Here is a 16066-nt window from a genome sequence, read left to right on the forward strand (position 1 = left end):
ATCATAGAGCATTCAGAGGTGTCAAATCAGTCACAATAATCTTTATTTTAGAAATTAACTTTAAACATTGTTTTCAACAAAGAGAATGGTGGCTGAAGCCATTGTCTCTGATCCATGCTGCTGGCTGGGAGAGAGAGAGAGAGAGAGAGATCGCCTCAGGCCAAGCTCTTATAGACAACCCTCAGGAACAGGTAACCAGAGGATAATGACGGTGTGGAGGTCAGGCAGTGCCACATAGAAACACACTTGGAGTTATGGAAACCAGGGAATGCCTGAAAGAAAAAAAAAAACAGTGTTAGTTCTTTACATAGCAGTCATATTTTTAAATTTTTGCCATACTATAGCCTTGCCTTTTCGGTCATTTTTCCAACATTCATTTTAATATATTTTTGGCCATTTTTGCAAAATTCTTCGCTATGGCGTGTCTTAGCATGATATTTTAGGCTGTTTTGAGGTGTTTTCAGCGTTTTTTGGGACGTCATATTTTGACATTTTTGCAATACTATAGCCTTGCCTTTTCGGTCATTTTTTCAAAATGCATTTTTATCGTGTTTTGGGCTGTTTTTGCAACATTCTTCGCTATGGTGTGTCTTAGCACACTATTTTAGGCTGGTTTGAGGTGTTTTCAGCAATTTTTGGGACATGTCATATTTTGACATTTTGCCATACTATAGCCTTGCCTTTTCAGTCAATTTTTCAAAATGCATTTTTATTATGTTTTTGGACATTTTTGCAACATTCTTCGCTATGGCGTGTCTTAGGATGCTATTTTATGCTGTTTTGAGGTGTTTTAAGTGGTTTTTGGGACATGTCATATTTTCACATTTTGCCATACTATAGCCTTGCCTTTTCGGTCAATTTTTCAAAATGCATTTTTATGGTGTTATTGGCTGTTTTTGCAACATTCTTCGCTATGGCGTGTCTTAGAACGCTATTTTAGGCTGTTTTGAGGTGTTTTCAGTGGTTTTTGGGACATGTCATATTTCGACATTTTTGCCATACTATAGCCTTGCCTTTTTGGTCAATTTTTCAAAATGCATTTTTATGATGTTTTTGGACATTTTTGCAACATTCTTCGCTATGGCGTTTCTTAGCATGCTATTTTACGCTGTTTTGAGGTGTTTTCAGTGGTTTTTGGGACATGTCATATTTTGACATTTTGCCATACTATAGCCTTGCCTTTTCGGTCAATTTTTCAAAATGCATTTTTATGGTGTTATTGGCTGTTTTTGCAACATTCTTCGCTATGGCATGTCTTAGAACGCTATTTTAGGCTGTTTTGAGGTGTTTTCAGCGGTTTTTGGGACATGTCATATTTCGACATTTTTGCCATACTATAGCCTTGCCTTTTCTGTCAATTTTTCAAAATGCATTTTTATGATGTTTTTGGACATTTTTGCAACATTCTTCGCTATGGCCTTTCTTAGCATGCTATTTTAGGCTGTTTTGAGGTGTTTTCAGTGGTTTTTGGGACATGTCATATTTTGACGTTTTGCCATACTATAGCCTTGCCTTTTTGGTCATTTTTTCAACATGCATTTTTATGGCGTTTTTGGCTGTTTTTGCAACATTCTTCGCTATGGCGTGTCTTAGCAAACAGTTTTATGCTGTTTTGAGGTGTTTTCAGCGTTTTTTGGGACATGTCATATTTTGACATTTTGCCATACTATAGCCTTGCCTTTTCGGTCAATTTTTCAACATGCATTTTTATGATGTTTTTGGACATTTTTGCAAAATTCTTCACTATGGCGTGTCTTAGCACGCTATTTTAGGCTGTTTTGAGGTGTTTTCAGCGTTTTTTGGGACATCTCATATTTTGACATTTTGCCATACTATAGCCTTGCCTTTTCGGTCAAATTTTCAACATGCATTTTTATGATGTTTTTGGACATTTTTGCAAAATTCTTCACTATGGCGTGTCTTAGCACGCTATTTTACGCTGTTTTGAGGCGTTTTCAGCGTTTATTGGGACATGTCATATTTTCACATTTTGCCATACTATAGCCTTGCCTTTTCGGTCAATTTTTCAAAATGCATTTTTATGATGTTTTTGGACATTTTTGCAACATTCTTCGCTATGGCGTTTCTTAGCATGCTATTTTACGCTGTTTTGAGGTGTTGTAAGTGGTTTTTGGGACATGTTATATTTCGACATTTTTGCCATACTATAGCCTTGCCTTTTTGGTCATTTTTTTCAAAATGCATTTTTATCGTGTTTTTGGCTGTTTTTGCAACATTCTTTGCTATGGTGTGTCTTAGCACACTATTTTAGGCTGGTTTGAGGTGTTTTCAGCGATTTTTGGGACATGTCATATTTTGACATTTTGCCATACTATAGCCTTGCCTTTTCGGTCAATTTTTCAAAATGCATTTTTATGATGTTTTTGGACATTTTTGCAACATTCTTCGCTATGGCGTTTCTTAGCATGCTATTTTACGCTGTTGTGAGGTGTTTTCAGTGGTTTTTGGGACATGTCATATTTTGACATTTTGCTATACTATAGCCTTGCCTTTTCGGTCAATTTTTCAACATGCATTTTTACAATGTTTTTGGCTGTTTTTGCAAAATTCTTCACTATGGCGTGTCTTAGCACACTATTTTAGGCTGGTTTGAGGTGTTTTCAGCGATTTTTGGGACATGTCATATTTTGACATTTTGCCATACTATAGCCTTGCCTTTTCGGTCAATTTTTCAAAATGCATTTTTATTATGTTTTTGGACATTTTTGCAACATTCTTCGCTATGGCATGTCCTAGCACGCTATCTTAGGCTGTTTTGAGGTGTTTTCAGTGGTTTGTGGGACATGTCATATTTCGACATTTTGCCATACTATAGCCTTGCCTTTTCGGTCATTTTTTCAAAATGCATTTTAGCGTGTTTTTGACTGTTTTTGAAACATTCTTCGCTATGGCGTGTCTTAGGATGCTATTTTACGCTGTTTTGAGGTGTTTTCAGTGGTTTTTGGGACAGGTCATATTTTCATATTTTGCCATACTATAGCCTTGCCTTTTCGGTCAATTTTTCAAAATGCATTTTTATTATGTTTTTGGACATTTTTGCAACATTCTTCGCTATGGCGTTTCTTAGCATGCTATTTTACGCTGTTTTGAGGTGTTTTCAGTGGTTTTTGGGACATGTCATATTTTGACATTTTGCCATACTATAGCCTTGCCTTTTCGGTCATTTTTTCAAAATGTATTTTTATCGTGTTTTTGACTGTTTTTGCAACATTCTTCGCTATGGCGTGTCTTAGAACGCTATTTTAGGCTGTTTTGAGGTGTTTTCAGTGGTTTTTGGGACATGTCATATTTTGACATTTTGCCATACTATAGCCTTGCCTTTTCGGTCAATTTTTCAAAATGCATTTTTATGGTGTTATTGGCTGTTTTTGCAACATTCTTCGCTATGGCGTGTCTTAGAACGCTATTTTAGGCTGTTTTGAGGTGTTTTCAGCGGTTTTTGGGACATGTCATATTTCGACATTTTTGCCATACTATAGCCTTGCCTTTTCAGTCAATTTTTCAAAATGCATTTTAGCGTGTTTTTGACTGTTTTTGAAACATTCTTCGCTATGGCGTGTCTTAGGATGCTATTTTACGCTGTTTTGAGGTGTTTTCAGTGGTTTTTGGGACAGGTCATATTTTCATATTTTGCCATACTATAGCCTTGCCTTTTCGGTCAATTTTTCAAAATGCATTTTTATTATGTTTTTGGACATTTTTGCAACATTCTTCGCTATGGCGTTTCTTAGCATGCTATTTTACGCTGTTTTGAGGTGTTTTCAGTGGTTTTTGGGACATGTCATATTTTGACATTTTGCCATACTATAGCCTTGCCTTTTCGGTCATTTTTTCAAAATGTATTTTTATCGTGTTTTTGCAACATTCTTCGCTATGGCGTGTCTTAGAACGCTATTTTAGGCTGTTTTGAGGTGTTTTAAGTGGTTTTTGGGACATGTCATATTTTCACATTTTGCCATACTATAGCCTTGCCTTTTCGGTCAATTTTTCAAAATGCATTTTTATGGTGTTATTGGCTGTTTTTGCAACATTCTTCGCTATGGCGTGTCTTAGAACGCTATTTTAGGCTGTTTTGAGGTGTTTTCAGCGGTTTTTGGGACATGTCATATTTCGACATTTTTGCCATACTATAGCCTTGCCTTTTCAGTCAATTTTTCAAAATGCATTTTTATGATGTTTTTGGACATTTTTGCAACATTCTTCGCTATGGCGTTTCTTAGCATGCTATTTTACGAAGTTTTGAGGTGTTTTCAGTGGTTTTTGGGACATGTCATATTTTGACATTTTGCCATACTATAGCCTTGCCTTTTCGGTCAATTTTTCAAAATGCATTTTTATGGTGTTATTGGCTGTTTTTGCAACATTCTTCGCTATGGCGTGTCTTAGAACGCTATTTTAGGCTGTTTTGAGGTGTTTTCAGCGGTTTTTGGGACATGTCATATTTCAACATTTTTGCCATACTATAGCCTTGCCTTTTCTGTCAATTTTTCAACATGCATTTTTATGATGTTTTTGGACATTTTTGCTACATTCTTCGCTATGGCCTTTCTTAGCATGCTATTTTAGGCTGTTTTGAGGTGTTTTCAGTGGTTTTTGGGACATGTCATATTTTGACGTTTTGCCATACTATAGCCTTGCCTTTTTGGTCATTTTTTCAACATGCATTTTTATGGCGTTTTTGGCTGTTTTTGCAACATTCTTCGCTATGGCGTGTCTTAGCAAACAGTTTTATGCTGTTTTGAAGTGTTTTCAGCGTTTTTTGGGACATGTCATATTTTGACATTTTGCCATACTATAGCCTTGCCTTTTCGGTCAATTTTTCAACATGCATTTTTATTATGTTTTTGGACATTTTTGCAACATTCTTCGCTATGGCGTTTCTTAGCATGCTATTTTACGCTGTTTTGAGGTGTTTTCAGTGGTTTTTGGGACATGTCATATTTTGACATTTTGCCATACTATAGCCTTGCCTTTTCGGTCAATTTTTCAAAATGCATTTTTATGATGTTTTTGGACATTTTTGCAACATTCTTCGCTATGGCGTTTCTTAGCATGCTATTTTACGAAGTTTTGAGGTGTTTTCAGTGGTTTTTGGGACATGTCATATTTTGACATTTTGCCATACTATAGCCTTGCCTTTTCGGTCAATTTTTCAACATGCATTTTTATGGTGTTATTGGCTGTTTTTGCAACTTTTATCGCTATGGCGTGTCTTAGAACGCTATTTTAGGCTGTTTTGAGGTGTTTTCAGCGGTTTTTGGGACATGTCATATTTCAACATTTTTGCCATACTATAGCCTTGCCTTTTCTGTCAATTTTTCAACATGCATTTTTATGATGTTTTTGGACATTTTTGCAACATTCTTCGCTATGGCCTTTCTTAGCATGCTATTTTAGGCTGTTTTGAGGTGTTTTCAGTGGTTTTTGGGACATGTCATATTTTGACGTTTTGCCATACTATAGCCTTGCCTTTTTGGTCATTTTTTCAACATGCATTTTTATGGCGTTTTTGGCTGTTTTTGCAACATTCTTCGCTATGGCGTGTCTTAGCAAACAGTTTTATGCTGTTTTGAGGTGTTTTCAGCGTTTTTTGGGACATGTCATATTTTGACATTTTGCCATACTATAGCCTTGCCTTTTCGGTCAAATTTTCAACATGCATTTTTATGATGTTTTTGGACATTTTTGCAAAATTCTTCACTATGGCGTGTCTTAGCACGCTATTTTACGCTGTTTTGAGGTGTTTTCAGCGTTTATTGGGACATGTCATATTTTCACATTTTGCCATACTATAGCCTTGCCTTTTCGGTCAATTTTTCAAAATGCATTTTTATGATGTTTTTGGACATTTTTCCTACATTCTTCGCTATGGCGTGTCTTAGCATGCTATTTTACGCTGTTTTGAGGTGTTTTCAGCGATTTTTGGGACATGTCATATTTTGACATTTTGCCATACTATAGCCTTGCCTTTTCGGTCAATTTTTCAAAATGCATTTTTATGATGTTTTTGGACATTTTTGCAACATTCTTCACTATGGCGTGTCTTAGCACGCTATTTTAGGCTGGTTTGAGGTGTTTTCAGCGTTTTTTGGGACATGTCATATTTTGACATTTTGCCATACTATAGCCTTGCCTTTTCGGTCATTTTTTCAAAATGCATTTTATCGTGTTTTTTACTGTTTTTGAAACATTCTTCGCTATGGCGTGTCTTAGGATGCTATTTTACGCTGTTTTGAGGTGTTTTAAGTGGTTTTTGGGACATGTCATATTTTGACATTTTGCCATACTATAGCCTTGCCTTTTCGGTCAATTTTTCAAAATGCATTTTTATTATGTTTTTGGACATTTTTGCAACATTCTTCGCTATGGCGTTTCTTAGCATGCTATTTTACGCTGTTTTGAGGTGTTTTCAGTGGTTTTTGGGACATGTCATATTTTCACATTTTGCCATACTATAGCCTTGCCTTTTTGGTCATTTTTTCAAAATGCATTTTTATCGTGTTTTTGACTGTTTTTGCAACATTCTTCGCTATGGCGTGTCTTAGCACACTATTTTAGGCTGTTTTGAGGTGTTTTCAGTGGTTTTTGGGACATGTCATATTTTCACATTTTGCCATACTATAGCCTTGCCTTTTCGGTCAATTTTTCAAAATGCATTTTTATTATGTTTTTGGACATTTTTGCAACATTCTTCGCTATGGCGTTTCTTAGCATGCTATTTTAGGCTGTTTTGAGGTGTTTTCAGTGGTTTTTGGGACATGTCATATTTTCATATTTTGCCATACTATAGCCTTGCCTTTTCGGTCAATTTTTCAAAATGCATTTTTATTATGTTTTTGGACATTTTTGCAACATTCTTCGCTATGGCGTTTCTTAGCACGCTATTTTACGCTGTTTTGAGGTGTTGTAAGTGGTTTTTGGGACATGTTATATTTCGACATTTTTGCCATACTATAGCCTTGCCTTTTCGGTCTTTTTTTCCAAAATGCATTTTTATCGTGTTTTGGGCTGTTTTTGCAACATTCTTCGCTATGGCGTGTCTTAGCACACTATTTTAGGCTGGTTTGAGGTGTTTTCAGCGATTTTTGGGACATGTCATATTTTGACATTTTGCCATACTATAGCCTTGCCTTTTCGGTCAATTTTTCAAAATGCATTTTTATGATGTTTTTGGACATTTTTGCAAAATTCTTCACTATGGCGTGTCTTAGCACGCTATTTTAGGCTGGTTTGAGGTGTTTTCAGTGGTTTTTGGGACATGTCATATTTTGACATTTTGCTATACTATAGCCTTGCCTTTTCGGTCAATTTTTCAACATGCATTTTTACAATGTTTTTGGCTGTTTTTGCAAAACTCTTCACTATGGCGTGTCTTAGCACGCTATTTTAGGCTGTTTTGAGGTGTTTTCAGCCTTTTGTTGGGACATGTCATATTTTCACATTTTGCCATACTATAGCCTTGCCTTTTCGGTCAATTTTTCAAAATGCATTTTTATTATGTTTTTGGACATTTTTGCAACATTCTTCGCTATGGCATGTCCTAGCACGCTATCTTAGGCTTTTTTGAGGTGTTTTCAGTGGTTTGTGGGACATGTCATATTTCGACATTTTTGCCATACTATAGCCTTGCCTTTTCGGTCATTTTTTCAAAATGCATTTTTATTATGTTTTTGGACATTTTTGCAACATTCTTCGCTATGGCATGTCCTAGCACGCTATCTTAGGCTGTTTTGAGGTGTTTTCAGTGGTTTGTGGGACATGTCATATTTCGACATTTTTGCCATACTATAGCCTTGCCTTTTCGGTCAATTTTTCAAAATGCATTTTTATTATGTTTTTGGACATTTTTGCAACATTCTTCGCTATGGCGTTTCTTAGCATGCTATTTTACGCTGTTTTGAGGTGTTGTAAGTGGTTTTTGGGACATGTCATATTTTGACATTTTGCCATACTATAGCCTTGCCTTTTCGGTCAATTTTTCAAAATGCATTTTTATGATGTTTTTGGACATTTTTGCAACATTCTTCGCTATGGCGTTTCTTAGCATGCTATTTTACGCTGTTTTGAGGTGTTGTAAGTGGTTTTTGGGACATGTTATATTTCGACATTTTTGCCATACTATAGCCTTGCCTTTTCGGTCAATTTTTCAAAATGCATTTTTATTATGTTTTTGGACATTTTTGCAACATTCTTCGCTATGGCGTTTCTTAGCATGCTATTTTACGCTGTTTTGAGGTGTTTTCAGTGGTTTTTGGGACATGTCATATTTTGACATTTTTGCCATACTATAGCCTTGCCTTTTCGGTCATTTTTTCAAAATGCATTTTTATCGTGTTTTTGACTTTTTTTGCAACATTCTTCGCTATGGCGTGTCTTAGCACACTATTTTAGGCTGGTTTGAGGTGTTTTCAGCGATTTTTGGGACATGTCATATTTTGACATTTTGCCATACTATAGCCTTGCCTTTTCGGTCAATTTTTCAAAATGCATTTTTATTATTTTTGTGGCTGTTTTTGCAACATTCTTCACTATGGCCTGTCTTCGCATGGTATTTTAGGCTCTTTTGAGGTGTTTTCAGTGGTTTTTGAGACATGTCATATTTTCACATTTTTGCCATACTATAGCCTTGCCTCTTCAGAAATTTTTTCCTCATACATTTTTTTATTATGTTTCTGTCCGTTGTTACAACATTCTTCACTATGGCGTGTCTTAGCATGCTATTTTAGTTTGTTTTGAGGTGTTTTCAATGGTTTTTGGGACATGTCATATTTTGACATTTTTGCCATACTATAGCCTTGCCTTTTCGGTCATTTTTTCAAAATGCATTTTTATCGTGTTTTTGACTGTTTTTGCAACATTCTTCGCTATGGCGTGTCTTAGCACACTATTTTAGGCTGGTTTGAGGTGTTTTCAGCGATTTTTGGGACATGTCATATTTTGACATTTTGCCATACTATAGCCTTGCCTTTTCAGTCAATTTTTCAAAATGCATTTTTATTATGTTTTTGGACATTTTTGCAACATTCTTTGCTATGGCGTTTCTTAGCATGCTATTTTACGCTGTTTTGAGGTGTTTTCAGTGGTTTTTGGGACATGTCATATTTCAACATTTTTGCCATACTATAGCCTTGCCTTTTTTGTAATTTCTTCATCATACATTTTTATGCTGTTTATGGCCGTTTTTGCAACATTCTTCACTATGGCGTGTCTTAGCACGCTATTTTAGGCTGTTTTGAGGTGTTTTCGGCATTTTTTGGGACGTGACATATGTTGACATTTTTGCCATACAATAGCCTCTCCTTTTCGGTTATTTTTCCAACATTCATTTTTATTATTTTTGTGGCTGTTTTTACAACATTCTTCACGGTGGCCTGTCTTCGCATGGTATTTTAGGCTCTTTTGAGGTGTTTTCAGTGGTTTTTGAGACATGTCATATTTTCACATTTTTGCCATACTATAGCCTTGCCTCTTCAGAAATTTTTTCCTCATACATTTTTTTATTATGTTTCTGTCCGTTGTTACAACATTCTTCACTATGGCGTGTCTTAGCATGCTATTTTAGGTTGTTTTGAGGTGTTTTCAATGGTTTTTGGGACATGTCATATTTTGACATTTTTGCCATACTATAGCCTTGCTTTTTGGTCATTTTTTTCAAAATGCATTTTTTTGGTTTTTTGACCGTTTTTGCAATATTCTATGCTATGGCGTGTTTCAGTAAATCATTTTAGACTGTTTTGAGATGTTTTCAGTGATTTTTGGGACAAGTCATATTTTGACATTTTTGCTATACTATAGCCTTGCCTTTTCGGTCATTTTTTCAACATGCATTGTTATGGTGTTTTTGGCCGTTTTCGCAACATTCTATGCAATGGCGTGTTTTGGAATGCTAGTTAACACTGTTTTGAGGTGTTTTCCACAGTTTTTGGGACATGTCATATTTAGATATTTTTGCCATAGTATAGCCTTGCCTTTTCCGTTATTTTTTCCACATGCATTTTTGTTATGGTTTTGGCCGTTTTTTCAACATTCTTTGCTATGGCGTGTCTTAGCATGCTATTTTTTATGCTTTTATAGGGTGTTTTCAGCTGTCTTTGGGACATGTCATATTTTCAAGTTTGGGATTTGAACGGGAGAGTCTGCCAGACGTTCCCAGCAGACCCTCACAATGCATTTGGGTATGACAGGTCTGACCGGCATCCTCCCCCACCATCATAGTTGACAGCTCCGCCTCTCTCTTCACCTGACTGTCCAAGACATGCAGCCGTTTGATGACACAACTACAAAGTCGATCATCGAACTGCGGCCTAGGGTGTCCTGATGCCAAGTGCACATATGGACACCCTTATGCCTGAACATGGTTTTTGTTATAGACAATCTGTGGCAACCACAGAAGTCCAGTAACAAAACACCACTCGGGTTCAGATCTGGGGGGCCACTCCTCCCGATCACGTCCCTCCAGGTCTCACTGTCACTGCCAACGTGAGCGTTAAAGTCCCACAGCAGAACGAGGGAATCACCAGAAGGAACACTCTCCAGCACCCCCTCTAAGGACTCCAAAAAGGGTGAATACTCTGAGCTGTTTGGACCATAGGCACAAACAACAGTCAGGATCCGTCCCCCCGAAGGCAAAGGGAGGCTACCCTCTCGTCCACCGCGGTAAACTCCAACATACAGACACCGAGTCAGAGGACAATAAGTATTGCCACCCCTGCACGGCGTCTCTCACCTGTGGCAACTCCAGAGTGGAAGAGAGTCCAACCCCTTTTGAGAAGACTGGTTCCAGAGCCCATGCTATGTGACGAGGTGAGGCCGACTATATTTAGTAGGAACTTCTCAACCTTGCGCACCAGCTCAGGCTCCTTCCCCACCAGAGAGGTGACATTCCACGTCCCTAGAGCTAGCTTCTGCAGCCAAGGATCAGACCGCCAAGGTCCCCGCCTTCGGCTGCAGCCCAACTCACATTGCACCCGACCCCTTTGGCCCCTCCTATGGCCGGGCCCCTTGGGTAAAGGCCCGGCCACCAGGCGCTCGCCATCAAGCCCCACCCCCAGGCCTGGCTCCGGGGGAGGGGGGGACTGGTGACCAATGTCAGGGCAAGGGAAACTTTGAACCATTAATGGGTTTCATCATAAGGGGTCTGGTGAGCTATGCTTTGTCTGGTCCCTCCCCCAGGACCTGTGTGCCATGGGTGACCCTACCAGGGACATAAAGCCCCCAACAACAGAGCTCCTAGGATCATTGGGACACGCAAACCCCTCCACCACAACAAGGTGGTAGCTCAGGAGGGGATAGCCTTGCCTTTTCGGTAACTTTTTCATCATGCTATAACATGGATATTTTTGCCGTTTTTGTAAAATTCTATGCTATGGCATGTCTTGGCTTTGCTATTTTATGCTGTTTTGAGGTGTTTTCAACTTTTTTTGGGACGTCATATTTTGACATTTTTCGACATACTACACTATGGTGTTTTCTACCATTTTTTCAGTATGCTATATTATGGTGTTTTTTGGCTGTTCTTTCAACATGTTATACCATGACGTGCCTTGACATGCTATTCTATGTCATTTTCAGGAGACTTTTGGTCACCATGGTGACCTATACTATGTGTTTTTGTTTTTTTTTTTGTCATCATTGGTTGCCATACTTTACTTTGTCGGTTTTTGGTCATTTTTGATTGTCATATTATACTATTGTTATACTATCATGCCTTATTTGTGATTTTGAGGTGCTATAGTATGACGTTTTTATGCTATTTTGGACAACATGCTATAGTATGACTATAAGGCTAAAAAGCCGCATACAGAATAAGCAAGTTATGAGTATTGCGAGACGGACTACTCCATTGTTGGTTTTGGTTGTTTTTGTGTAATTTTTCGACATAACACAATGAATATTACCAACCTTAAACTTAGTTGATGGGCTCATTTCCATTAGGATTTTTAGGCTATAGACATTCAAGAGTTCATATGTTACATGTTGCAGGAATGCCTATCACCACCGACAATAAAATCTCAGAATATCATTTAAGTAAATGCAAATGTAATCTTAAGAGTATGCTTTTTTTATTTATTTTATCACCCTGTTTTATCAAGTTCTAAATAGATTTCAAATATTTACCTGGATTTAAAAAAAAAACAGTTACAAAAGCTGAGTAACAAAAGGAAAATTTTTGAACTCCAAATAAAAAGTACTCTTGAATAAGTTGACAAGTGGACTTACCTGAGGTGATGGAAGTCGTGGAACTCAGGGGATGGCAGGAAGGGGAGGTGGTATCCACAGTGGAAAATGGTGGTGTTCACCAGAGTCAGGCAATACCACAGGCAGGTGGTGGTCAGGTGGGAGCCCAGGATTACTGGTCCGATTGCCACCGGCAGCATGTTGGAGATCTAATGGCAATTAGGGAGGAAACAAACTGGTTTTAATAGCCAAATAAAAGTAAAAGAGCTGCAATGCTAAAATCTTGAGAGGTTGAAACATAAACATTTAAAACTAAAATGAAAAGCAGAGAAGGATTCATTCACCACATGCTCCAGAGAATAAGAGTAGATAGAGACATCTCCAATAGGAGCGGTCCACTCATGATGCTGTTTGTGGAAGTGCTTGTAGAGGCTGGGATGGTGGAATAGCCTGAGAGGAAAGAAAATGAGGATCAAAAATAAGAACACCATAAAGTTAACCACTAAAATTTATCACAATGCTAAAATGTGGTCAGGTGGGATCCCAGGATCAAAATTGTATACTTTAACATACTTTAACATGGCCCTGCTAAAAAAAACAGCTTGACTAGTAAAAAAAAATGGCCAAACTAGTTGACCAGATTGTTTGACCATCTCAAGGTATGTTTTGCATCATTTTTGATGGTTTAGCTGGTCATACCAGCTTGTGGTGTTCACTCCAGCCGGTTTATCCATTGAAGTTCCTGTAAAAATTAAATCAATGCAGTGTCCTTGAGTATGGAGAAATAATAGTGTCATGAGAGGGAAGTATGAAAGCAAAGGGTATAAATCAGTTAAGTCGGCCATTTTGAATTTTGTGCTGATTTTTGGCGATTTTTGGACCTTGTGCTTTTTCAAACTTGTGACACAGGATTAATCATATTAACTTCAGATATGGTGGGTCCAATCTTAACCCCTTGGTGATGAAAAGTTATCAAAGGTCCACGCAAAACTTTTATGGTTGTGAGTTTTCCTTCAATGCCATTGCCATGGTGACGTGGTATTCGCAGCCATACAGGAAGTTGTTGTAACTTCAGTTTGCATTGACCAGTTGGCCCCAAATTTTACACACTGAATACTGAATTTTCCCTGCCAAGAACTTAGTTGATTATTGGCCTGACTCATATATCAGTTGAATTTTCAACAGACGTCACTGCCAATACTAAGCTAAAGGGAATGTCGAAACGACTCAGTCTGTGAAACATTTACTCATAAACCATGAGAATGCAAGTCTTAGTTCAGCAGGACGTCAAACATCTCCAAGCTAGTTGGAGGTTTAGCTCAGTAGGTAAAACAGGTGGTTAGTGTGTCTGGGGTTGCTGATTCAAGTTCTATCTAGGACAGGTGACATTTTGACTTTTATGGCATAAAAAATAAAATATCAGCTGTTATGTCTATCTGCTCTGCTGATATAAGTCATTGATGATGTACCTTGCAACAAACACTTAAAACAGTTTAAAAAAACACACAACTAGCTCCTCGTCTCCTGAATTTTCATAAACTGAATACTGAATTTTCCCTGCCAAGAACTGAGTGAGAAGCATCAGGAGGTTTAGCTCAGTGGGTAAATCATGTGGTTAGCAAGCCTGAGGTTGGTGGTTCAAGTCTTATCTGGGAAGTTGGGGGAAAGATAATAAACTGGGTTAAGAGACAGGAAAGTCAGTTAAGTTATGTGCAGTTGGGTTGTGAGACAGGAAGGACAGTCAAAAGACAGGAAGTTGAGGTGAGAAACAGGAAGTTGGGTTGAGAGACAGAAAGGTTAGTCAAATTATAACAAGTTAAATTGAGACAGGAAGTTGAGTTGAGTGAAGGTAGAAGATGGAGGTAGAGGATGAAAGTATAAAAGGTAAAAATAGGAATAAGAAAGGGTTAGAGAGTTGAAAGTAAGGGACTGGAATAGGAAAGTCAGGAAAGTGGCGGGGGTACAGACCCTTATATCAGCAGAGCAGACAGATATATCAGCCAATATTTTATTTTATTTATGCCATAAAATATCATTTGGCTGTAGATTAATACAGTTTAGACACTGATAGTGATATTGCAGAACAGATCAAAGCATGTTAAGTTGAGTGATGTATTGTTTTGGCCGATAAATCAGGTGCAGTGGTCCCGAAACAGGAAAAACCAGTATCGGTAGATGCGTCTGTCGAAATCAAGAAATATCGGCCTGACTCATGTATCAGTCGAGTTTTCGACAGACGTCACTGCTGATACTGAATTTTGCATTCCAACACAATATGACCCTTATATCAGCAGAGCAAACAGATATGTCAGCCGATATTATATTTATGCCATAAAACATAATTTGGCTGTAGATTCATACAGTTTAGACACCGATAGTGATATTGCCGAAGAGATCAAAGCATGTTAAGTTGAGTGATGTATTGTTTTGGCCGATAAATCAGGTGACGTGGTCCAGGAACAGGACAAACCAGTATCGGCAGATGCGTCTGTCGAAATCAAGAAAAAATATAAATTAAAATGATAAAATATCATTTAGCTGTAGATTCATACTCTCATCCTCTACCTCCATCTTCTACTTTACTCAACTTCCTGTCTGTCAAGTCAACTTCCTGTCTCTCAACTTGCTGTAACTTAACTAACCTTCCTTTCTCTCAAACCAACTTCTTGTTTCTCACCTCAACTTCCTGTCTCTTGACTGTCCTTCCTGTCTCACAACCCAACTGCATGTAACTTGACTGACTTTCCTGTCTCTTAACCCAGCTTACTGTCTTTCCCCCAACTTCCTGTGTCTTGACTGTCTTTCCTGTCACTCAACCCATCGAATGCATTCCATGTTCTCGACGTTCAGCTCTGTGCTTGTTTTGGGTTTAGCTCAGTCTTCAAAATTCACTTGTTCTAGATAAGACTTGAACCACCAACCTCAGGGACACTAACAGCCTGATTAACCCTCTGAGCTAAACCTCTGAACATGTCTAATGATTTCGACGTTTGCTTTCTCTCAGTATGCACAGTGATGTCGGTTGAAACTCAACTGATATATGAGTCAGGCCAATAATCAACTCAGTTCTTGGCAGGGAAAATTCAGTATGCAGTATATGAAAGCTCAGGGGACAAAGAGAAAATAGTGTGTTTTTTTAACTGTTTTAAGTGTTCGTTTCAAGGTACATCATCTTTGGGATTATTTCTGCTATAAAAGTCAAAAGCCAACTGAGACTGAACTAAGACTTGTATTTTTATGTAGGGCTGGGGCGACGCGTCGACTCAATCAATTACATGAATACGTCGATTCACGTAACGTGCGTCGACGCGTCACACCGTTTTACACGGCGCGCGTAATGAAAGCGTAAGCAGTGCCGGGCGTGTTTTTTTGTTTCGGCGCTCGTGTATCAAGTTAGAGCGTGCACACTGCTCGACCGAGCGAGCCTGCGTGTCAGCTGCAGCACATGTAGAGTAAGGGTGGCTTGCTGTTTTTTTACGCGTGATGCTCGCATTTCTTGACTCTATGCCACTTTATACTGCAGTTTCAAGATCTTTCTCTACAATACAATGTTTGTTTCACTTCAACTTCTTTGTTTCCCTTTCAAAACAAAAGCTATCTGTCTGTGTCTCTGTGGACAGAATGCCATCAGTTGCTGATACAATGCATTTTATTTTGAAACATTTACAGAATGGGGGTGTCAGCTGTGCAGGAGCTTGTATAACTTCATAAATGAGAGGAATATGTGCTTAATAAATATGAAAATACAGCACTCATATCGGCAGACAGCGGTATGCCTCAAGGCCCAGTTAAGACTGGACTATTTTGACGCAAAAGAATGTACTAGTTCTAATTATTTTTGTTAGAGAAAAGTTATAGTGTTATTCAA

General features: G+C 38.1%; 1 protein-coding gene across 1 annotated transcript; it reads right to left on the reverse strand.

The window, feature by feature from the left end:
* Window positions 1–26: 26 nt before the first annotated feature.
* On the reverse strand, window positions 27–13336 carry LOC148187247 (fatty acid hydroxylase domain-containing protein 2-like). Its single transcript, XM_088088951.1, has 3 exons — window positions 12543–13336; window positions 12241–12407; window positions 27–272 (listed from the first exon to the last, which is right to left on the reverse strand). Exons 1-3 carry the CDS (start codon window positions 12687–12689, stop codon window positions 221–223), a joined length of 366 nt encoding a protein of 121 aa, XP_087945077.1. The 5' UTR covers window positions 12690–13336; the 3' UTR covers window positions 27–220.
* Window positions 13337–16066: the final 2730 nt, after the last annotated feature.

This window comes from Plectropomus leopardus, chromosome 15 (genome assembly GCF_026936395.1).
Source record: "Plectropomus leopardus strain MGB_pleo_1.0 chromosome 15, ASM2693639v1, whole genome shotgun sequence".
In the NCBI taxonomy this organism is placed as follows: domain Eukaryota; kingdom Metazoa; phylum Chordata; class Actinopteri; order Perciformes; family Serranidae; genus Plectropomus; species Plectropomus leopardus.

Excerpts from the sequence above, each read along its gene's own strand:
- LOC148187247 (XM_088088951.1), bottom strand. The coding sequence starts at position 12,689 with ATGGTGTTCTTATTTTTGATCCTCATTTTCTTTCCTCTCAGGCTATTC. Across the intron at positions 12,408-12,542 it reads CTTATTCTCTGGAGCATGTG|ATCTCCAACATGCTGCCGGT; the intron begins GTGAATGAATCC and ends AATTGCCATTAG. Across the intron at positions 273-12,240 it reads CACGACTTCCATCACCTCAG|GCATTCCCTGGTTTCCATAA; the intron begins GTAAGTCCACTT and ends TTTTTCTTTCAG.